The sequence below is a fragment of the Eptesicus fuscus genome, chromosome 24 (genome assembly GCF_027574615.1).
Source record: "Eptesicus fuscus isolate TK198812 chromosome 24, DD_ASM_mEF_20220401, whole genome shotgun sequence".
NCBI lineage: Eukaryota > Metazoa > Chordata > Mammalia > Chiroptera > Vespertilionidae > Eptesicus > Eptesicus fuscus.
In genome coordinates this window covers 5,420,532-5,443,413 of record NC_072496.1, presented here as the reverse complement: position 1 = coordinate 5,443,413, position 22,882 = coordinate 5,420,532, and the positions used below count along the sequence as shown (strand labels likewise).

At 46.0% G+C, this 22,882-nt stretch overlaps 1 protein-coding gene across 1 annotated transcript in view; it reads right to left on the bottom strand.

Annotated features, from left to right (window-relative positions):
• MTR (5-methyltetrahydrofolate-homocysteine methyltransferase) overlaps window positions 1–22,882 on the bottom strand; it is a 44,292-nt gene that overhangs the window by 18,989 nt on the left and 2,421 nt on the right. Inside the window, exons 4-16 of the mRNA XM_054713013.1 lie at window positions 21,137–21,206; window positions 20,582–20,674; window positions 18,656–18,762; window positions 16,021–16,080; window positions 15,226–15,320; window positions 14,124–14,224; window positions 12,718–12,779; window positions 11,622–11,689; window positions 11,168–11,247; window positions 9,465–9,577; window positions 7,952–8,092; window positions 6,507–6,692; window positions 1,004–1,183 (exon numbers count right to left, since the gene is read on the bottom strand). Of these exons, the coding sequence (XP_054568988.1) occupies window positions 1,004–1,183; window positions 6,507–6,692; window positions 7,952–8,092; window positions 9,465–9,577; window positions 11,168–11,247; window positions 11,622–11,689; window positions 12,718–12,779; window positions 14,124–14,224; window positions 15,226–15,320; window positions 16,021–16,080; window positions 18,656–18,762; window positions 20,582–20,674; window positions 21,137–21,206 (1,356 nt within the window). The remainder of the gene's footprint in view (window positions 1–1,003; window positions 1,184–6,506; window positions 6,693–7,951; window positions 8,093–9,464; window positions 9,578–11,167; window positions 11,248–11,621; window positions 11,690–12,717; window positions 12,780–14,123; window positions 14,225–15,225; window positions 15,321–16,020; window positions 16,081–18,655; window positions 18,763–20,581; window positions 20,675–21,136; window positions 21,207–22,882) is intronic.

Sequence of the window (22,882 nt, the reverse complement as noted above, 5' to 3'; positions counted from 1 at the left end):
GGAGACAGCTCCCACTGTCTGCTACGACCAACCCTTCCACTTCCCACATACACTGCAGCGACACGCAGGCACGTGTGCCCAAGACACACACAGGGATGCTCACACTGCATGGAGCGCAATGTCCCCAAACCGGAACAAACCAAATGTCTGTCAGCAGCAAAACAGTTAACTATGGAACAGTTACACCACAGAATATTATACATTAACTAGAGGCCCAATGCACAAAGATTTGTGCAAAAATGGGCCTTCCTTCCCCTGGCTGCTGGCACCGCCTTTGCTCTGGCCAGAGCCGCCTTTCCGCTCTGGCCCAGAGCTGCCTTTCTGCCTTCCCATGGTGCCCAGAGGCCCCGAGCAGCTGGGGTGGGGTGGAATACCCCGCTCCCGGCTGCTCTGCACCTGCGTATGCAAATTAACCCATCTTTGTTGGGTTAATTTGCATATTCACTACTGATTGGCTGGTGGGTGTCGCAAAGGTACGGTCAATTAGCATGTTTCTCTTTTATTAGCGTAGATACAAATGAACAAAGTACAGCTACAACTACACAGGTGAATCTTTAAAAGGAAGTTGGGTGAGGAAAAAGGCATAAGAATCTTAGATTCTATTTCTATTAAGCTCAGAAACAGGACACCTCTTTATACAGTGGATTCTCATTATTTGTGGTGATTATGATCTACCCGTCACCACAAACACTAAATCAGGAAACACTGAAAAGCCTTGCTTGTTCTACTCAGGACCTGAATGAGAGCTACTATATGCCTTAGAATTCATTATTATACCCTATTTTTATATATTCTGCAGTATGTGTTACACTTCAGTTCAAAATAACATAAAAGAAAAATAATAAAGGGCCCTAAATTTCAGAAAACCAATTTACTACCTAAGAGCAAGAATGCCGACATTCCCAGCCAATAAATACATATTCATGAAGCTCAAACGACTCACTGGAGCCGCGTGGTAGATGTGGGCAATGCCCTGTGCAGAAGAGAAATCACCCAGACTCACTTTAATGACTTTGGTTGCATTGATAAAATTAACAGCATACAAGCTGTGTTCTTCCATCCCGGTCCCAATGGTGAGGATGTTAGGGTCAAATATGATGTCACTTGGGTTAAAGCCCAGTTTTCCCACAAGTAGATGGTAGGCCCGGGTGCACACTTGGATTTTCGTGTCTGTTTCTGTCGCCTGGAAAAAGGAGCAAGAGATTGTCATTTAAACAGAAAATGCCAAGCAGCCTCTAAACATTCCTCAAACGATCTCCGAGGAGGAAGTGGTTTCAAGACTGCCTCTCTGCTGTGACTCCTGTGAGACAACCGACACCCAGGCCAGGGGTCCGGGGACCGAGAGAAGCTCATGTTCCGCATGTCCCTGCCATAAACTGCCAGCTCTGAGGGAAAGCTGGATAAGTCCGTTTCTTACGCACAAAGAATTTAAAATAGAATCCATCTGATAAGGAAAGCCCAAGAATAGGAACACTCAGTCATGTCATCTTAGCCAGGAGCGGTGACCTCCCTGTAGCCACGACACAATGTCAGACTTTGGAGAAGTTCAGAGAGGGCCAGAGGAGGCAATGTGAGAATCAGCTCCTAGGCTCAGGTCAATTGCCTTCAGCAAAGTAAAAACAACGGGAAAACTCAGAACTACTGTCTCCAGTTTCCTGGGACTATTTATAATACTCGGGTGCATACTCTAGGACAGTGGTCGGCAAACTGCGGCTCCTGGTCAACAAACTCCGCTCTGTTGATTAATGAGTTTGCCGACCACTGGGATAGGGGCTTAATCACAAGGAGCAACAACAGCCTGTAATTATTGGAATCGAGAGTCTAGGTCAGTGGTTGGCAAATCATTAGTCAACAGAGCGGCAAACCGTGGCTCGCAAGCCGCATGTGGCTCGTGAGCCGCAGTTTGCTGACCACTGCCCTAGGACATCCCAACATGTTCAACTGAAAAAACCATATCAGTTTATCTAAATTCAATAAAAAGGCTGGTTATGGAATAAAAATCTACAAAAACCACTGCTGAAGGAAAATATATTTGAAAGGAAACATAACCCAGTCACAACAACAAAACAATCCAAAATACCTGGGGATCTTGAGCTTTCCCATTTAAGGAAAACTATAAACCTTATTGATTAGTAATTGGAAAGACATACATTTCCTGAATTACAAATCTGAATAGTGGCAAGACACCAATTCTTTATTATTATGTAAGTTAGGATTAATTAAACTTTAATCAATATCCCAATGGGCTTTTATTTCTCCATAAACTAGAAAATGGTTTTTCAAATAATTTTAACATAGGAAAATGTATTGAATATAATGGCTGCATCGTAGAATGATAATGGTTATTCTTTTATGTCAGTAGTCGGCAAACTCATTAGTCAACAGAGCTAAATATCAACAGTACAACGACTGAAATTTTTTTTGAGAGCTGAAAACCGACTTCTGCGCATGGGCCACGAAGTTTCAATCGCACTGTACGTGCGTGCCCGCACGTGGTATTTTGTGGAAGAGCCACGCTCAAGGGGCCAAAGAGCCGCATGTGGCTCGCGAGCCGCAGTTTGCCGACCACTGTTTTATGTAATTTACACATATACAAGCAAAACATAATATAGTCTATTCTGCTATTATGTGACAATTTTATTTCTAGAAACCTCATCACAAACTGTCACATGAGGCCTGGCCGGTGTGGCCTAGCTGGTTGGAGTGTCATCCAGTGCACTGAAAGTTTGCAGGTTTGACTCCTGGTCAGGGCACATGCCTAGGTTGCAGGTTCCATCCATGGTTAGGGTGTGGATGAGACAATGGATCGATGATTTTCTCTCACATCGATATTTCTCTATCTCTCTCTTTCCACCCTCTCCCTTCCCTTCTCTCTAAAGTCAGTAAGTATGTCTGAGGATTTTAAAAAAACACTGTCATCCTATATAATAAAAGGCTAACATGCAAATCAATCTAACGGTGGAATGACCAGTCGCTATGATGTACACTGACCACCAGGGGGCAGATGCTCAATACAGGAGCTGTCCCCTGGTGGTCAGTGTGCTCCCATAGGGGGAGCACTGCTCAGCCAGAAGCTGGGCTCATGGCTGGCGAGCACAGCAGCAGTGGTGGGAGTCTCCCCTGCCTCCGTGGTAGCACTAAGGATGCCTGACTGACGGCTTAGGCCCACTCTCCATGGGGAGCGGGCCTAAGCCATCAGTTGGACATCTCCCAAGGGCTCCCAGACTGCAAGAGGGTACAGGCCGGTCTGAGGGACAACCCCCCCCCCCCGAGTGCACAAATTTCGTGCACCGGGCCTCTAGTATGAAAATAATCACTTCAGTTAGTAAAGGAAAATTGAATCGAGAGACTGAATAGTGATAAAGTTATTCTTCCCACAGAAATTTCAATAAAGGTGTTCCTCTGTATTTTGTTATTTAGAGTTAAAATGAACAGTTGATCAAAATAACATCAATAAAAAAAACATGGAGATTCTTCCTATTTGTTTTAATCCAGCTCCTCTGTTGTATCTGGCCTTGACCTTGCAATTTTGTCTGTAACGTGCATCACAAATATAAACCAGAGACCACAGCAGATGCAGAAACAGAGGCAGGTGGGATGCTCTGCCTGCAACAGTGGTTCTCCATTCATACGGTGCTTTCTCCCTACCTCAGAGGCCTCATCCAAGCAAATCGAATCACCAGGAGACCGCCATCAACTGAGGCAGGCCTTTATCCCAAAATATCCCTATTGTTGATTTCTGAACTTGGCAGGTAAATGAACTTTTTGCTTTGGTCTTTATAACTTTCAAAACCACAATTCTATAATGAGCACAAATGTCTAAAATCAGGGGCATACCGGGCAAGTTAACATGTTTCCCTACCTTCTTACTTGTGGTCACATTCCATCTAAATGGGAAAGCTTGTTTTCAGACCCGATGCAGCGCCAGCCGTGCTGACAAAGCACGGGATAAGCCAGGACGTGGAAACCTGCCTCAGTCTCCTCTGGGACACTTGACCTTGAACCACAGTAAACAGGACAACAGCTACCCCAGCTGGTGGCTATGAGGACTCAGTGAGATCAACTGCTGGTGGTTTTCGTTCGACCAGAGTTTACCGGAGAATCACTTCCAAGGCGTTAGAATTACGGAAGCCCGGTCTCCATACCAAATGGAGCCAGGGGGTGTGCGTGTTTTTAAAAGCACAAGCACCTTTCCCTGGGGGAGAGTTTCTGCTTTACACTCAGGTTAAGCAGGCAGCTCCTCTTAGGGAGCACACGGCATTCCGCTCTCCTTCAGCGCGACCTCGCTTCCTACGGCTCTGAGGAGACACCAGCCAGACGACCCGCTCCCTGCCTGCCTGCCATCTGTGCTCTCACACCCTGCCTGCTGCCTCCCTGCCTTCCCTCCAGACTGTGAGCAACCTGTCTCCTCTCCACGCGTAGACAACCCTCGACTCACAAGGGCAGAGACCTAGCAAATGCCCCCTTTCTCTATCAGATCAGTCCCATCAGCTTACAAAACCGTCTTGTCACACATCTGTCTTCACACGCACACACACACACACACACACACACACACACACACACTCTTAACCTCATGTCCCTCTCTGGTTTCCACCCTATTTCCTCTTCCCCTTACAGCGAAACTCCTCAACCTACGGCTCCAATTCTCCCATCCTTCCTTGAACCCCCTCCAATTAGGCTTTCATCTCCTTGGAAACAGAACAGCAAGAGCCTTCACTCCCCCCTTGCTAAGCCCAGTGGTAAATTCTCGGTCTCATCCCCTAGATCTGCCCACAACTCTTTAAAATAGCTCACCGAACCCTTCTGGAAGCTTGTTCTTCGCGGAGAAGCCAAGTGAAGCCTCCCTTCTGGTCCCCCTCCTGCCAAACAGGCTGCTCCTCCCAACCCCCACGACGGGGCCTCCTTCTCTCTCCGGCCTCGGAGCGCAGCGACTCCCAGACTTCCTCCGGGGTCCCGCCCGGGGCCTCTTCCCGGCAGCCACTGGGCTCATCGCCGCGGTCTAAATACCATCTGCCTACAGGTAATCCCCCAGTAAGGGAACCCCGTCTTCAAGCCAGAGTTTGCCCATGAAACTCAGAATCACCTGCACAGCTGGTGCAGCCCACATGCCCCATAAACATGGCCCGTCCTTACCCACCCAAGCCTGCTTCTCAGCTTTCCTCCTGGCAACTGCCCTGGGCAAAGACCCCTGAAATTACCCAACTCCTCCTCCTTTCACAGCGGAGGATAAATAAAAAAAATAGGCAAAACATCTAATATCTGCATAATGTGCGCGCCAAAGAGAGGGTAACACCATTCAAGGGGACTTCCTACAAAGGGCTGGCTGAGCGCTCAACATAAAGGATGGCTCATCGCCAGAGACTGCAGAGCACCATGGACATAGGACAGTGATGGGCAACCTTTTGAGCTTGGTGTGTCAAACTTCACCAAAAAACTGAGCATAACTCGGGTGGTGTGTCACTTTGAGGAAAAAACTAACTCCAAGACTCTAGTCGCAAATGTTTCATCCTCAGGAGCAGCAAATGTTTCATCCTCGGCATGCGGCCACGTGTCATCAGAAATGGCTACGTGTGTCAGTGCTGACACGCGTGTCATAGGTTCGCCATCACTGACATAGGAGATCCAAGAAGGAGCCAGGAAACTGGAGATCGAACCCACAACCGTGGTGTATCGGGACGACACTCTAGCCAACTGAGCTACCCTGCCAAAGCTATTCATTATTCTATTACATTGACTGGGGGTTTTTATTTTATGACTTATAGAAACTCTTACATATTAGGGACATTAACCCACTGCTATTACTCGCGTTGCAAACAGTGCCATGACTTTCGCCAAAGTTTACATTTTTACAGACAGCTCTACCCATTTTCTTTCTGCCTTCCTGAGTTTAGATGAATATTTTCCCATACATTCTTCAGAATTTTGTTTTTTTACATTTAGATCTTTAATTGATATAGATTTTTTTTAAAAAAAATATATTTTATTGACCTTTTACAGAGAGGAAGGGAGAGGGATAGAGAGTTAGAAACATCGATGAGAGAGAAACATCGTCCAGCCAGCTCCTGCACACTCCCCACCGGGGATACGCCTGCAACCAAGGTACATGCCCCTGACCGGAATCAAACCTGGGACCCCTCAGTCTGCAGGCCGAAGCTCCATCCACTGAGCCAAACCGGCCAGGGCATTAATTGATATAGAATTTATTTTAGTATATGGTGGGAAATGGGGCTCTGACTTTATTTTCTTCCAAACCCATAGCCAGTTTTTCCAATTGCACTTACCGAATAATTCCTTTCTCAACTGAGGTAAAGACTTTATTATATATCAAGTGTTCATGTATATAGATACAAGTGTGTTATACGCATACGTGTACGTGTGGATACATGGTATTATGGCGCGCGCACACACACACACACACACACAGCTGTTTTGGACTCAGCTCTCCCCACTGCTCTGTCTAGCCTGCGTGACACAATGGAGCTGGGACAAAAGGAATCACTCACCTGTCCCTCTTCGTCAAAGGCCATGACGACCACAGCGGCGCCAAACTTCTTGACCAGCCCGGCCTTCTCCAGGAAGTCAGCCTCCCCTGCCTTCAGGCTGATGCTGTTGACGATGCATTTGCCCTGGCAGCACTTCAGTCCGGCCTCGATCACCGCAAAGTTGGAAGAGTCAATGCACAGGGGCACCTGAGGTCGCCGGACAGGAAACCACAGAGAGCCAAGTCGCCACACATTCCCTTCCAGGACTCCCAGCCAGCCCCCATTCCTTCCTTGGGGAAACAATAAACAAAGGACAGAGCGACCAGAGACAGGACTGTCATGCAACCTGTTCTTAAAGCCCCAAATACTTGAAGGAGTTCCCGTCTTACATGCAGACCCCACATGCAGTGGGCTGGAGCTAGCCAGATGGGGACTCTTAACATGGAGCAGAAACTCTGGGCAGTGGCCTTCATTCTGGCCCTGCTGAGGGCAAGACTGGACTTCTTCCACGGCCAGATGGAGGGAGATGGGATCTTGGAGCAGAACCCCCTTAATTTTACACCATCAATAAAGCTTTCCACAAAATCCCATCCTCCAAGGGGCCTCAGGAAATTCTTTCCCAGCGGCACCCCAAGAATTCCACTTTCACCTGTAACAGGTGGGCACTCAGAGGGCACCCCACTGGTAACAGAAGGGCAAAACCAGGAAAGATTCAGAAAAAAGTTACTGTAGCCCTCAGAACGCTAAGTCATTAATAATGCCTGAAGTTACATGGGGTCCTTCACAGTGTACAGGGCACTTCTATCTTTACAATTCACAAGTCAGACTGGGGGCAAAACGGGGCCACATACTAAGCCTGACAAGCTCAGGGGAGGCCTGCATGGCAGCCTTTCAAACTCAGAGACCTAAAGTAACCATAAAGGATGGTCTGAAATCAAAACTTTTTAACTGAAAGCAGTTTATGGTAATAGTCGTGTCCCTGACAAAGGTCAATTTTCACCTTAACAGAGCCTTTTGTCTTTTGGAGTGTCAAAGTAATTTCCTTTTTCTGGACCCCTCTAAGCACAGGTATCACACCAGAGCGGAGACTACAAATCCCCTCCTTGTTATTGTTATCGATAGGAATGGAATGAATGATTCTGCAGGAAGGGTAAGTATATTCTTCAGAGACATGGGAAGCGGGCTTTCCGTTTATCCAGACATCAGAGGAAAGAAACGATTCTTGTGACCAATTCCAGAAGCCTTGAAAACAGCCAAGCTGAAGTCACATCTCCCTTAGAAGCCTGGCTTTTACCGTAAGCTGACATTGAGCGAGAAAACTGACAGTCAGGAGCCTCGGGGTTTTTGACATGGGAAAACAGAAAACCAGTGCATGAGATGACAGATCAACGGGACAAATGACGAAGTAGAATGAGTGGCAGAGCAAGACATGCACATGCCCTTGATGAATAAAAATGGTGTACAACCTTGGCAATGTCAGGCTCGGAAGCAATGAGTTTGCAAAATCGGGTCATTGCACTCGGACCATCCAGCATGCCGTCATCCATGTTGATGTCCAACACCTGGGCCCCCATTTCCACCTGCCCTTTGGCAACAGTCAGTGCTGCCTGAGGAGAGAATGCAAGAGGAAGGAGCATGAGGACAGGTAAGTCAAGAGAGGCTAACAAAGGAATCCCTCGCCATCCCCAACAGTCCTTCGGAGTTACGCTCGACCCACTGGCCAGCCTCCCTGACTCTGGGCCTACTCTCCTCGCATCAGTCACAGGAGATTAACTTTAAACTCTCTCCCATCGCCTCATTTCACTACCCAGAATCCACTGAGGCCACTTTCCTGCCATAAAGAATCTAAACTCAGCTTGGAGTTGGGGCCCTCTGTGACCTGAACTCATATGACCACAGGATGGTCACAAAAAAAAACAAAACATAAATAGAAACTGAAGACCCTGCACACAATGAAGGTCACGAGGATTCGGAAGGGAGCGCAGCTGAACAAGCCTATGGGACAGCCAGGAAGGGAAGGCAGTTTGGGCCTAAGTGGAGACACTGAATGACAAGCTGCAGAGTTTGGATTCTATCCCGGATACAAAAGGCCACCCGTGGGAGCTTCTGAACTGGGGAGGACCATGACAGAGGCCCACGTGGCCGTGAGCAGTAGTGGAAGGAAGGGAAGAGGGCTGATGGGAACTGTCAGGAACCAGGTATCCAGGCCACAGAGGGAGGCCCTGGAGGAGCAATCAATAGATCCAGAGAGGACGGTAAATGGGCCCTTTCTTTATGAATCAAAGTCTGCTTTGGTAGTGGTTTCTGGAAGATCTATTTCCTAAAAGTTACAAAACCTCAAGTGAGAGAAGTTTGATGGTAACTCATCATTGAAGCCCAGACTCCATTGTAAACTTCATATTTGCATAAGAAAAATACTCCATCCAGATGTTTCGGGTTGGTTCTGGTTGGATTACATTTTGCTCATCCACAGAGGGATCAGCTTAAAAGCACTCTGGCTAAAGGATCATGTGACCCTCCCAAGGCAGGCCTGTTCTTTCTTTGTGTTTGCGTATGTATTTCAGTCTGCAGCTAATAGAATCGATACCACCTTAATCACTGCCTGATGTGCTCATGGGGACTTCAAATTTTCTTGGCTTTCACTTCGCTACAAGGATTTGTGAGAAACGAAAATGAAGAGTATTCACAAAATTTTAAACTTATTTCCCAATTAATAGCAATAGCTAGAACCGGGTCCCTCCCATCTCATCCCACTTCATGACCCAAGTGCAGTACTTTCTGACGAATAACAAGAGCAGCTTGGATTTTTCGAGGCTTCATCCTCCCACCAGCCCAGCCCACCGCAAACACGTCACACTTCTTCTCACACTTCCCAGCAGCTCGGCTAATAACCGATCAAACGCTGTTAAAAGCTGTTCGTTTACTTGCTGTCTAGCCCCAAACATGGCAGATGCCTCAGAGTCGCACTGAGATGCTCACTTCATAGTTCCCTGCCATGATCAGCTTAGCAAAGTTCCGGGATCCCGCCACGTTACAGCGCTCTCCGATGTTAACAAAGTTGGTGTAGGGTCCAATCCTGAAGGGCTCTAGACCTTAAAAGGAGAAGCACTTTGAAAAATTTCTCAAAATGCACATGGTGACATGAGACAGGCGGAACCCCAATGTCTTCCTAAGAAAGTAAAACGTTTCTGTGCCGCAGCCCATGGGCTGAGACAGGAGATGCGACATGGAAACAGGACCAGCATCTTCTCCAAGGAAATTAAACTGTATGTTGCAGCTACATTTACAACCAGACATTCAAGTAAGAAATACTTCGGGACTTTAAACTGCAAATTCCTCTAAAGAGCTGAATCATACCAGCTCTGACAAACAAGAAAAAAATGCCATCATTTCCCTGTTTAACCAAGCGTCTGGGGCAAAAGCCATGCTGTCAGAATCCCAAGGATTGCTCCACACTGGTCCACGGACGGCAGCTCCACAGCTGGGCACGGAGACAGCAGCTGGAAGCCGACCCTCTGGCTTTCCCGTCTCTCCCATCCAAGTCCAAACACCAGCACGCAGCCAGCAAGGCTGACCGGGCCGGGAAGAGCCCAGGCTGAGGCCTGCGAGGCAGGTTCTCCTGGGCAGGTTCACACTCAGGAGCTGACTGTGGGCACAGCCCCTTGGGGCTTCTGCCCCTTTATTTGCCAAGGGGCAATAACATCTGCCCTGCTATAGGCCGATTTAGGGGCAACATTGGGTAATAAATGCAGATATATTACACTGAGGGAAAAGCAACACACACTATGAAGTAATACTACAACAAAGGTCTTGAACTGTTTTGCTCTACTCATATTTACTGTGTCAGGAGAGGGAATCTCACTGAGGGGTTACAGGCGGCTCTGGGGACAGCCAGCCCCAGGTTCAAGCCCTTCCCAGCCTCTCAGTGAACAACTCGGGTGACTTTTCACAGCCTCTGAGCTTATAAAACGAAGTCAGTACAAGTATCTGTCCCATAATGTTACTGTAAAAATGAGACTAGATACATAGACAAACATAAAATTAGACCAACAATCATAGCTTTTGTGGTTAATAAAACGGCTTTTGAGTCCTTTGCCAAAGCACTGGCTGAAGAAGAGACAGATCCGAAGGAGGAAAATAACGAATACAGATGAGTCTTTGTTCGCCAACTGGGACCATTTCATCCTAGTCTGGGCTTGTGATTCTCTTTCCACTGATAATGACCTTGACACAGCCTCGTCCCCACCCCTACCAGCCTCAGGGGATCTCTGGTCCCAGGTCAAGCCCTGAGGCTACAGGGCAGGCAGCAGGGCAGAGCTTTAAACGCTAAGGAGATCCTCATCAGAGCCCTAACAGCATCTGGCACAAAGCACTTCTGATCTGTTATGCATGTGAAGTGGCCGATTTTCAAACTGCATTCTTCACAAGTATGCAATTTATAAAGAACAACTGAAAAGAGTATGTTTGATGTCATTCTTTTAAAATCTAATTGAAGATTGTTTTTAAAGCAATTTAGAGACAGCACAAGAAATTCAAATCAGAAAAAAAAAAAGATTCTTTCATTCTTACACATAAATTCTTTTTAAAAATCACATCTAAATAGTTTTCTTCTTGTTACCAAAACATTGAAACAAGAAGAGATCCATTTCTGAAAGCATACAAACCATGTCTTGATCACTCACCGGACAATAACATATGCCCTTCAAACACTGTGGCGGGTGGGACTCGAGGCTTATAGTTTTTCACAGCTTCAGCAATTTCCCTGAGTTAAAAGAGAAAACACCATGCCCATTAATTCAGGATCAAATAAAATTAAACTAATTTCCGGCTATGAAATTAAGTCTATTTAGCACAATTATGCTCGTAATTACATACCTAGTTCCAAATGTGCAGCAGCAATTACACCTTCTCGTTTTCTCAGTCGAGCAGGAAATGAACTACTAAACCTAGCTTTTCTGAACCTGCCCAGTCTGCTGTGTGTGGCTGCGTTGGGCGCCTTAGTTACCTCTTTATAAAGTCCCTATCTCCCAACACAGCCACAGTGGAGGAGCGGGGAGTTAGGACCCAACACACGAATCTGAAGAGGACACAATGCATGCCAGGCCAAAAGGGAAAATATTGAGAGGTGATTGTTACCTGATGTGATCTGGTGTGGTACCACAGCATCCACCAACGATATTGACCAAGCCATCCATAGCAAAGCCCTGCATTCAGGCAAAGAAAGCTCTAGGGAGTTCATCTGAATTCTAAACTCACCACTACCCACTCAGCAGAAAAAAACCCTACATTTCCTGAGTAACCAACTTTATATTAAAAAGAGAGCTAGGAACACTTAACTCTAGATAAAAAGCTTTTAATGCCCCAGGTATTACGTTAAAGCAGTTCAGACACTATGAAATTCTTTATCCCATTTTAAATGTAATGTTTATTTGCTTTTCTGATCATAATAAAGATTTTTTGCCCATATGCTACGCTAAATGACTATGAACTAGATCATGCATTTTCAAATAACACATAAAGTTCTTAAATTTAAATTAATTAAAAATTTTAAAGAACTAAAAATTCAGTTCCTCAGTCACAATAGTCATATTTCAAGTCCTCCAACAACTCCAGGGGGTAATGGCTGCATACAGGTCAGTGTGGGTCTGGGGTTTAACCACAGGCTAGTGTGCAGGACAAGAGGGGAAGTCGAGCAACTGAGAAGCCTGAACACCGATGAGAGCACCTACGTAAGGTATTAAAATTGTAAGAATTAAGTCAGAAATCGTTTAGGAGAGAATGTCAGTGGGCCAGAAGCTACAGATTCAAGGAACGAGGAAAAGACTGGGTTAGTCATAGGGTGGTTGGTGGGTAGTATGGGCTCATGACCTAGGTAGTGGGTAGTATAGGATTCTCAGACAGGAGGTATACGGGAGGGAAGGAGAATGGGGGGAAGGGGGTGATCATAGGCAGTAAGGAGTCTTGGGAGGGCTGTAAGAGAGTCAAGTTCAAGTAGCTTCACTTGGGCCTCACTGGGAATTTCCCAACAGCCACCAGTACCATCTGGGGAGGAGGAGGCTGACAGCCAGCCGCTCCCTCCACCGCCACCATCTTAAATTGGAATAACTAAGCTCTTGTTCATTATAGTGCATACACTGGAATTTATTTAGGAAAAAAATCTGCTTCTACATATTCTAAATCTAAAATGTCATTTCCCTATCTCTTAACAACCAAGTGAAAGAGGACTCCTGACCTTTAAGTGCACGGCCATCATGCTCGGAGTTTCATCGTAGTCACCAAAGGTGTTGGGAAGACCTGAGAAAGGGTATTGCAACCATTACTGTATTTGTAAAGGCTTTAGGTTAAAGAGTTAGGACATTTTATATTTAAACTAAATGGAGCATTATAATTAAATACTTGCAATCACAAATAATTCCTAATATTAAACACAGTAAATGAAGACACCACGCCAAAAACGAAAGTCACAGAGGAAGACAGACATCCACCATTTCTTCTCCATTTGAAAGAAAAGCATCACTGCTGTGTGGGACAGAGTCCCCCGCTCCCCGCCACCTCCCACAAAGGAAAGTCCTTCGTTACCCAGCTGCTGGGCTGAGGCTGGGGGAGTACTATGCCCTTGAAGCTAATGAGCACCAGGCATGCCATTAAAAAACCAAAACACAACCAGTCTGCTTTCAAATAACTTTCCCAAGTAAGACTTTAGTATGTAATGATCCAATGTCCTATTTTATCTCTTATCCCCTTCCGGTTATCTTGCTCTTGGTGAGAAATAAAATTTATTGTGGGTTAAAATGTATACATTTGGAGAAAAAAATGCTGGGAAATTATTTTTAGTCCTAAGTAGCTAAGCAGTGCTCAAAAACATTCACCAGGGCCCTGGCTGGTTTGGCTCAGTGGATAGAGTGTCAGCCTGCAGACTGAAGGGTCCCGGGTTCAATTCCGGTCAAGGGCACATGCCCGGGTTGTGGGCTTGATCCCCAATAGGGCGCATGCAGGAGGCAGCCAATTAATGATTCCCTCTTATCATTGATGTTTCTATCTCTCTCCCTCTCCCTTCCTCTCTGAAATCAATAAAAAAAATATATTAAAAAACAAAACAAAAAACAGTCACCAGGAAATCTGGCTAACCTAAATGAATTACCATAATGTCACCGGGTAGTTTGACAATTATCTACAAATCTCTTGGTAATTTTTATATGCAGTAAACTAGAAGTCCTAACTTTTAGAAAGGAAAGAGGTATAAGACACCAGGCTCCCCGCCTGCTCTTTGTGAACACAGGGATGAAGGAGAAGCAGGCTCCCTCTCCTGCTCTGCGCTCCTCACTGTCCCCCCACTCCCCCCCAAACGTGGAAGCAAGCTCTGGCATCCAAAGCAAGGCTCTGGTCAGTGACGGGACGAGGCTGCATTCCTCCAAGTTCTGTCCAATTCTGAAGCTTTCAGGCTGAGCCAAACTGTTCGTTCAAGTCTAAAGAAAAACAGTGGGCTAGATCCTGATACTCTCCATTTAGGAAAATCCTACTGAGTGTTAACTATATACCAAGACCTACAAAACAAGCTCTTCTATCAAGATCTGTTACCCCACCACGCATGTCCGTGTATTTGGATTTCCCCCTGTGCAGTTCCCTTGAAATACACACCTGCGTTGGGATAGCAGAGGACATAGGCTGTTGTACATTTTCCAATTGTTTCAATAAAAGGCCTCATTTCGGCTGCACCCAGAGCACAATTTAATCCAATGCTGTAAAAACAAAAAAGAAGTTAACAGGAGCATCCTCTTCTATTCAAAATATTGATGCGTAGAGTAAAGGAATATACCTAAAACCAAGCAGGTAATAAATCCCTGATTCAAAGCACTTTTATGCAGCTGCAAACAAAGCCACATCAATGCTATGTTTAGTGCTTTTGTTCAGCAACTGAAACGGGGTGGGAGGGCTCAGAGCTAGTCACCCCAAGGTGCGCTTCTGTGGTATGTGGACTGTTTTCTTTTTGACCCACATACATGTCAGGACTAACATGTTTACTAAGCATCTGCTCTTGTCATCATCCCGAAATGAGCATCTGAAGCCCCGGGCACCTTGGCTCACCCGCAGCTCAGAGCGTCTTCTGTGACCGTTTCCTTTCTGTGTCTGACTCGCTCACGCATGCACGCGGGGTTCGGGGTTCCCACACATACGTATGTATTAAATTTGGTCCTTTTCTCTTGCTAACCTGTCTCATGTCTGTTTGATTGTTAGACCAGCCAGAATCTTGAAGGTGGAGAGAACCATCAGCCTGGGCTGGTAAGAGAAGGCAGGTTCCCCAAAGAGGACTCTCAAGGTGAGTCTTAAAAGCTAATAAGAAGCCAGGAGAGGGAGAGGGTGAGTGGAGAGAGAAAGAGAGAGAAAGAGAGACAGAGACAGAGAGAATGAGAGAAAGGGTGAGCACAGCTTTTGGACAGAAGAAATGAATAGCACATTTATGGAGCAGGTACAGGAGGAAAAGCTATATTCTGAGAGCTTCCATTCACTCACAGTATGTAATTTAAACCATTACGATTTTTTTTAAAGATATGTTCAAATAGAATTAAAAAGCCATGTTAATTTTAAAGATAAAAATCTGAGCTTTAAAATCCCCGTCTTATTCCAAGCTAGACTGCTCCTGGTTGTCCCGTAAATGGGGAATAACCAACAGGCACAACCTGACACTATAAGGGAAGACGCCCCCCAAAAGGGATGGAGGCGGGAAAGAACAAGGACTCACCAGAGTGGGTCTGCGTGCGACACACTGATGACAAACGCCTCCCCTGTCTGTCCGGAAAGCGTCCGCCCACTTTTATCGACGATGGTTCCCGAAATCTGAATTAACAAAGCAAATTCAGTCAACAGTACAGACGCGAATGAAGGGTTCAGTCACAAGGCCAGAATACGAGGAGCAAGCTGACTTCCGGTGCTCCTTTACCGGGAAGAGAGCGGTGGGACTCACAGGCAACGCTTTCTACAATGGTCAGAACCGAGATGCCAGATGCCGAGCGAGGGGGGAGCTGGGGAGGCAGGGACGCGAGGAAAAGGGAGGCAAAAGCCATGACTAGAGCAGAGAGCAGCATGGGAATTCACACATCGTCCCCCTAGAGAAGCCTTTCCCTGAGCCTCCTGCTGTGACACGGCCCTAGTTTTGATTCTATTTTATTCTCTCCAAGGAGCCTTAGGACTCTGGGGTGGGTCTGCCTACTGATTAATAAATTGGCAATCCGCTGTCCTCAGGGCAGGGAACTTCACAGCCAGCATACAAGGCCACCCCCCTCCCTCAGGGCCCTAAGGGGAGAGCATCCCTAAGCCTCTGGCTCCAGGACACAATTCAGCCAGACGCTTTGCCTTCCATCAACCACTTCTAGAATCGTTGTGTCTCCAGGTGGTGGTAGGAGGGAGGTGAACAGAAAACTTCAAGTAAGTGGTTCCTAAAAGATACTATCAGTAGTTCTATGCAAGAAAAAAAAAAAAACACCCTACCCTCAAATGACAATATTAATAAAAACCAAAATCAACACTTTAGACTTACAAAGATGGGCCGGGGAGCGTACGCCTCTTCAAAAAGGTTCTGGAGTGCAAACAAGGCTGCCTGTCAGGGAAAGAGAACATCAGCGGGTTCCGAGGTGGCTGCCGAGGAGGCGGGAGCTCCACTCACCTGCTCCTGGCCCCACGGCATTTCCAGCTCCATTACAGAGCAATCAGCCTGAATAACCCACGGAAGGGAGCTGAGCTGAAACATGATAACCAAGGATTTACAGAGGAAGCCACAGGGACTGGGAGGAAGGGCCAGCACCCACACCCAGGTGCAGCGGCAGCTGAGAAGCCGGAGGGGTCCCCAACCCAGAGCAACAGAGATGGGATGAGGAGCCCACGTGGCACCTGGTAGTGAAATGAGTGGGGATTTGGTCTACCTGGAAGACCCAGACGCCACCTCCCCAGGGACGAGCACTCCCTCCTGCATTACTCCTGCGGGGGCGGGGGGGGGGGGGGGGGAGTCTGCTGGCTGCACCCACAAGTGCACCTCTTTTTCTGGGGAGGCTTTTGACAGTTGCCAGATGGGAGGAGTGTTTGGGAATGGGTGAAAAAGGTGAAGGATTAAGTACAAATTGTTAGTTACATAATAGTCTCTTTTTTTTTTTTTTTTTAATTCTGAATCTATGGTCTTACTTCCAAAACATTTAAACAATTAAACATTTGATGAAATGTAAAGTACTAGGGATAAAAAGAGACCTTTTTTAACTCCTTACCTTGGAATGGGGAGTGCCCTTGCAAATATAATTCTCTCCCCACCAAAAAAAAACAACACACACAACACACACACACACACAAAGCCAGAATCTTTAAATCCAACCATACAGATTTAAAATTCTCTTATACCATTATAAAGCTAAATCAGCCCTAGCTGGTTTGGCTCAGTGGATAGAGCGTCAGCCTGTGGACTGAAGGGTCCCAGGTTCGATTCAGGTCAAGGGCACATGCCAGGTTGTGGGCTCGATCCCCAGTAGGGTACATGCAGGAGGCAGCCGATCAATGATTCTCTCTCATCATTGATGTTTCTCTCCCTCTCTCTCTCTCTCTCTCTCTCTCTCGCTTCCTCTCTGACATCAATAAAGATATTTTTAAAAAAATGAAATAAAAGACAACAACAAAACTATATGACCACATAGAAAGTCAAACACCAAACTGGACACAATATTAGTTACTCATCACTGTCAAGGTTGATTTCCTTAGGGAAAGACAATAAAAAAGACCAAAAGTCCAACAGAAATAAGGCACAGAACACACATCACAGGAGAGAAAATGTCAATGGTTGTAAAACTTCAAAAAGATGCTCTATTTCATTTCTAGTCAGAAAAATACAAAATGAAAACTACAGCACGGAAGCATTTTTTACCCATCAAATTGGAGGAGATCCAAAAGTGTAACACTAGATGGTGTTAGCCAGGGCGTGAGAAACCTGTGCTGCTCGCTGACAGGGGTTTAAAAGAGCACATCTCCAGGAAGCTAATTGACACTCTCTTGGCACTCTCTTGCTTTTTTCTCGATTCCTTTATTCTAATGCTAACCCTGTCGAGTCACACTTGACATCCGAGTGCAAAAGGTTAAAACTAACAATGCGCAATCCCCTGACCTGGCAATGTCACTTGTAGCGAGCTATCCGCTAGATACACTGTGCAAACACATCAGGTATGAACTGACGGTCGCCAGAGGGGAGAGAGTTGTGGGGATGAGTAAGGTGAAGGGGTTCAGAGGTACAACTTGGCAGTTATAAAATAGTAACCAGGATGTCAAGTGCAGTCAGTAATATTTTAATAACTGCGTACGGTGCCAGGTGGGTACTAGACTTATTGAGGGGATCACTTTGTAAGTTACATAAGTATCTACTCACTACATTGTACATCTGAAACTGATATTATAATGTATGTCAACTGTAATTGAAAAATTAAATAAGCAAACAAACAAGTAAGAAGCACAGGCATAAGGACATTTACTTTCCACTCCATATACCTATGTACCTTTGCACACATGTCAGGAATACACACCCCCATGCTGATACCTGTCAGGACTCGACCCTGGTGACCGTAGTTGTCCCCAGGAAATAGGAGGTGGAAGGGTATTACATACATTTATGACTCTTTTGAATTTAGAACCATGTTATGTATTTATTACCTATGCATAAATGCACATAGCGTAGCTATACATGAAAATATTTACTTTCATAATTTAAAATAAATTTCTAAAAAAAAGTTTAAAAGATAACCCCTTGAAGTTTTTTTCATGCTACTGGCGCCAGAATTAGTCAAGAATAAAATGGAACAAAGGAATTTCATTTATCTTTAAAAATAGCTATCACTGCCCTAGCTGGCTTGCTCAGTGGATAGAGCGTCCACCTGCAGATTGAAGGGTCCCAGGTTCGATTCTGGTCAAGGGCACATGCTTGGGTTGCGGGCTCGATCCCCAGTAGGGGGTATGCAGGAGGCAGCTGATCAATGATTCTCTCTCATTGATGTTTCTATGTATCTCTCCCTCCAGCTTCCTCTCTGAAATCAATAAAAATTTATTTTTAAAAATAGCTATCATTGTCTTCTCACTACATTAGGGATTCATCACAGCCCTTCCCTTCCCACCCGCCACACCCTGTCCCTTTTCCTCCCTTAACTCACCTTGGCATTGGCAGTATCGAAAATAGTTTCAACAAGTAAGATATCGACCCCTCCGTCTAGGAGCCCTTGGGCCTGCTCTTTGTATGCCTCAACGAGCTCATCAAAAGCTGCAAAAAATAAATCACACCCAGGATATCAGTCAATATCCCCTGAATGGCCAGGATATGCTGAGTTCGGGCCTAGCACCTGTGAACTAAATACTGCTGGTTTACAGCACATAATTTAACGACAGTGCCACCTTTTGTAAGAAGCCAAATGCAGAAATATGGCGGTGATGGAAGTTAAACCAGTAAACGGAACACAGCTGCTCCTAAACACTTGCGCAAGGTCTGCACGTCCCACGTGTGAGCCGAGAAAGAGCGAGCGCGCAGGAAGCCAGGATTTCCTGAGCCCTGGACCTACTTTAGAGATCTCTAGGGCAGGCTGTTCTTTCCGGGGATGGCTTTGATCAATTCACAGGGATGAGTGTGAGGAGTAACACGGAAACGTGTCACACAGGGCGAGTCACAGCCTCTCCCTCTCTGTGGCAGAATAAAAGGCTGCAGTTCTGTGGATTTGGCTCCTGCCCTCTGACACCAACTCTGTCAGAGAAAACACCTGCCTGGTGGGCAATTTCAATCTCAAAGGAAAGTGTCCAATCACGCCTGGGTAACATTTTTGTCAAGAAACAACTTGAGTTCTCTGTTTCCCACTGAGAGGCCATCCCTCTCCCCACTTCACTTCCCAACCAAAAGAGATGTCCGGCCGCTCAGCAGAGAGGCCTGAACAGCGAGTTAAGCTGCTATCTGCTTCCTTCACCTTCCACAGCGCGAGAGAAAGGAAGAGGGAGCCCTAACCGGTTTGGCTCAGTGGATAGAGCGTCGGCCTGTGGACCGAAGGGTCCCAGGTTCGATTCCAGTCAAGGGCATGTACCTTGGTTGCGGGCACATCCCCAGTAGGGAGTGTGCAGGAGGCAGCTGATCGATGTTTCTAGCTCTCTCCCCCTCTCCCTTCCTCTCTGTAAAAAATCAATAAAATATGTTTAAAAAAAAAAAAAAGGAAGGAAGGAAGAGGGAGCTCCTCACCGTCACACTGAGACCGAGAGCATCAGAGGGAGCCACCCTGGTGACCACGTGTGGAAGCACAAACCACACTTGTCTGAACTTGTCATCTACACATAACCCATCACCATTCATCATATCATGACTGTGCAGCTCTGAAAGTTCCATTGTTTGTTTTTAGTAGTCTCATGCTTAGGAAATTCACCTAGATTTCTAAGATGCTCTTGTGAAATCTCAATGCAAGTATGCTTATATATGGTAGTTTATCATTTTTGTAATGCTAATATGTTTATATAGTTTGGACTGCTTTGTGATAAACTGGAGGTCTAGTGCAGTGGTCGGCAAACTCATTAGTCAACAGAGCCAAATATCAACAGTACAATGATTGAAATTCCTTTTGAGAGCCGAAAACCGACTTCTGCGCATGGGCCACGAAGTTTCAATTGCCCTGTATGTGTGCGCCCGCACATAGTATTTTGTGGAAGAGCCACATTAAAGGGGCCAAAGAGCCGCATGTGGCTCGTGAGCCGCAGTTTGCCGACCACGGGTCTAGTGGGTTATTCTCTCATTGACCAAGGCTGGGTGTCCATAATTTCTCAACCTCTCATTTTAAAGCTTTATTTTGATCGGTCTTATTTCCATAGCTGATAAAGAACACAACACCAAGTACATTCAAAAACAAGTTTAAAAAAAAAAAAGCCACAACAAAACATACACACAGCCGCTAACTTTCTTTTGAGACGTATACTATATTCCAGGAAGTGCTGTAAGCCCTTCATGTGGATTAAGTCTCAATAACCCTGAGACAGATGTATTACTGGTCCCATTTTACCAAAACACAGCAGTACTTGCTCGAGATCAATGAGTGTATGCGACGAATACTCACTGATGTTCCTGAAATCTGGTCTTTCCACAGAGGGGGACACAGAGAGCGTCTTGTTAGTTGGACCCAGCGCTCCTGCCACAAACCTCTTAATTCCTTTGGGAAAGAAAAGCAAGTGTGAAATCTCTGAATTGCTCCAGGTTTTTGTTGTGAATCAAGAAGGTGTGAGATTTCCCGAGGATACAGGGCTACAATCCTTTGTTCAACACTCTGAAATCCAAAAAGCACAAAAGCTCCAACTTTTCTCTTAATTCATTTGACAACAAAACTCGACCTCTCCTGAATGAACAAGAGGCTTATGGATAGTCTTCCTCCCACTCAGAGGGATGGTTCATAGATTTTACTGCAAAATTTGGTTATGGGCTGTCCTGGATCCTACTGGAAAAATGATGAAATATAGGGCAGCCACACACATGATCACCAGGCCAATCCAAAACACTCTGCATTCTCACATGCCTGGCTTCAAAGGGTTTCAGTAAGTAATCCTTTTCTGTCACCAGGTTACAGCTGAAACTATCCAAAGGATCATCTTTGTGAAAAAGGGGAAACGTTCCTCACCTGTCTGGAGAGTGACCTCCTCGGCCGCTTTCCTGGCCACAGCCGCGGAGCACATGTTCATCCGGTAGACCTAGCACAGAACTGCAAACGTTAGCCTGTCCTTTTAGCTGAACAAGGAACGCAAGACCTTCTAAAAACCCAATGTCACTCACAGCAGGGAAATGGGGAGTGAATTAATTTGAGGTCTGAATGAAATCCTGGCCGAGAAGGCCCATCGGCGACCCCAGCCTGAAAGGCCAGAATCTTTGGAAACTGCTTTTGGTTCTTCCCCCAAAACCATGAGTGAGGCGGCAGGAGGACCATCTCTGGACCTCTGGCGTGGCAGAGAATAAGCTGGTGTCGCTCAACAGGTTTTGAGATTTAGAAAAAAGAATAGTGTGGAGAGCGGCTACAGCGTTCGGACAGGATCAAGCCTCGGACTGACTTGTGGCAAAGCCACGTACAGGTTCCAGCTTGGAGGGCAAAGGCCTCCCAGCACAATGAGAGCCAAAAGGCTGTGGTTGTATGTAAGCTTGACCTTATAGTCTGACCCTGCAGTCCTAGGTAGCTAAGGGAAGTGGGCTGCGGGGTGGGGATGCAGCAAGTGCTGCCTAAAGAAAGCTTGATAGAGTTCAGAGAATGGCAACCACAGGAAAGAAGCAGATTTGAGACTTGCAAGAACATTGTAAACATCTTGCCCTTGTTTTGCTGTGTGTGATCTGACTGTAAAATAAAGTTTCGGCTTACAGGCTGTGTCACTGTTTCCTCATCCAGGCCCAGTGATCCACCTGGCCCCAACTGTATTCTCTTGTCTGTTTTCTTTAATCCTTCACCGCCCCGCCTCAGGTTCACCCCTGGATGCAGTTCAAATACTAATGGGAAAGGCACAGGCTTTAGACCCTGGAGGCCTGGCTTCCATTCCAGGCCCAGCTCGTCACTGTCAGCCCGGGCAGTTCCCTTAGAACCTCTTCAGGCCCTGGCTTCCTTAGCCGAACAATGGTTGTGAGTGAGCGATGGTTCTGAACTTTCAGTAGATTATTAACCTCTTGATATTTGGTAAAGGTCCGAGAACCCTCTCACTAGGAAATAAAAGCAAGTATGCACAAATGTACAAAGCACTGCCTACAATTGAAAGAGGGACAAGGCTGCCCTAGCTGGTCTGGCCCAGGGGATAGAGCATCAGCCCGCCACTAAACGTATACTTAAAAATGGTTGGGATGCTAAATACTACCTTACATGTATTTTGCCACAATTTAAAAAAAAAAAAAAAAGGAAATCAAATCTACCACCCACTACTTAAAAAGGCCTCACGAGCCCTGACTGGTGTGCTCAGTGGTTAGAGCATCGTCCCATGCACCAAAGGGGGTGAGGGTTTGATTTCCGGTCAGGGAACATACCCAGGTTGCGGGTTCAGGTTCAATCCCACCCAGGTTGGGGCACATATGGGAGGCAATTGACAGATGTTTCCCTCTCACATCGATGTTTCTCTCTCACTCTCTCCCGCTTCCCCTCTTAAAAAAAAAAAAAGTTAACAAACATATCCTCAGGTGAAGTTTTAAAAAAAAGGCCTCACAAGATAGTGTACACAAACAATCATTATGCCTTTATTGAAAGTCACTGTATAATAAGCATCATTTTTATTGGATTATTACTTGCCCATAAAAGAAGCCAAATGGAAAATGAACGGGCTGCTGTGTTCATAAGCGGAAGCGAGTCAAACCGTTTCCCTGAGCACAAACTACAGATAACGAGGCATTTGCTTCAGGT